The sequence below is a fragment of the Myotis brandtii genome, unplaced genomic scaffold, assembly GCF_000412655.1.
Source record: "Myotis brandtii unplaced genomic scaffold, ASM41265v1 scaffold187, whole genome shotgun sequence".
NCBI lineage: Eukaryota > Metazoa > Chordata > Mammalia > Chiroptera > Vespertilionidae > Myotis > Myotis brandtii.
The window spans coordinates 5,506,474-5,507,277 of NW_005356944.1; the positions used below are offsets into that span (position 1 = coordinate 5,506,474).

At 46.9% G+C, this 804-nt stretch overlaps 1 protein-coding gene across 4 annotated transcripts in view; it reads right to left on the reverse strand.

Annotated features, from left to right (window-relative positions):
* Positions 1-6: 6 nt before the first annotated feature.
* The window catches only part of ELF5 (E74-like factor 5 (ets domain transcription factor)), a 25,468-nt gene continuing 24,670 nt past the window's right edge, over positions 7-804 (reverse strand). For all 4 annotated transcript variants that reach the window (XM_005864412.1, XM_005864411.2, XM_005864413.1 and 1 more), the window contains exon 7: positions 7-786. In XM_005864412.1, coding sequence (XP_005864474.1) covers positions 690-786 — 97 coding nt within the window. In that variant the 3' untranslated portion in view covers positions 7-689. The remainder of the gene's footprint in view (positions 787-804) is intronic.

An 804-nucleotide genomic window follows, 5' to 3' on the forward strand; every position in this document is an offset into this window, starting at 1 on the left:
AGGGAAATAAACTCAGCAAGAATGAAGAATGTGTCTAATGGTAAGTGTGTTATTCGGTAAGGATGCCGTGGGAGTGTTGATGAGTGGCCATGAAGATGTGCTGGTTGAGAAACGTCTTGTTAACCTACGCTCAGCTGGATGGCTTAGCCCTTCCACTAATTAAGAAGCTTTTCTATGGAATTTTATTTTAACGATGTAAAACCTACAGTATGTTTGTCTTAGCACGTCACCCTTTCCTGTTACATTAAATACGAACGAATCACTTCTTCCCTTTGTGAGTTGCCACAGCTAAGTGTGTGGAAACTTTGGAGCTTTGGGGATGGGAGCACCGGGTGGGTCTAAAGGCAGAGCTGGGTCCTTTCCTCTGAGCTGCACCCGTGGCTCTGGCTGCTGAGGTTCTGCGCCTCTCAAATAGGGAAGCCATGTTTGCTCAAGGTACCAGGAAAGATCGCCCCCCGCCCCCCCTCGGGTAAAAAAAAAGCAGCGGGATTTCTTAAGGGTTGCTGCCATCACCCGTGAGGAGACAACAACTCTGAATCCAAATGTAAGCGGAGATGTGGAGAAACTTTATCAGCACGTTTGCACGTTTAAAAAACAAACAAACCGAAAACCAAGACTTGCAAATGTCTATTGCGACGTGATTGCTTTCAAACAGAAATCCATCAGCAGGAGCCAGACGATGGGGCCGGTCATAGCTTGTCTTCCTGCCACCCGTGTGCGTTTTTTCCAAATTTGTACACTAACCTTCGGTCGACCCGTTCCAGAATTCCCGTTTTATAGTAGTACCTGAGAAAGACAGCAGAC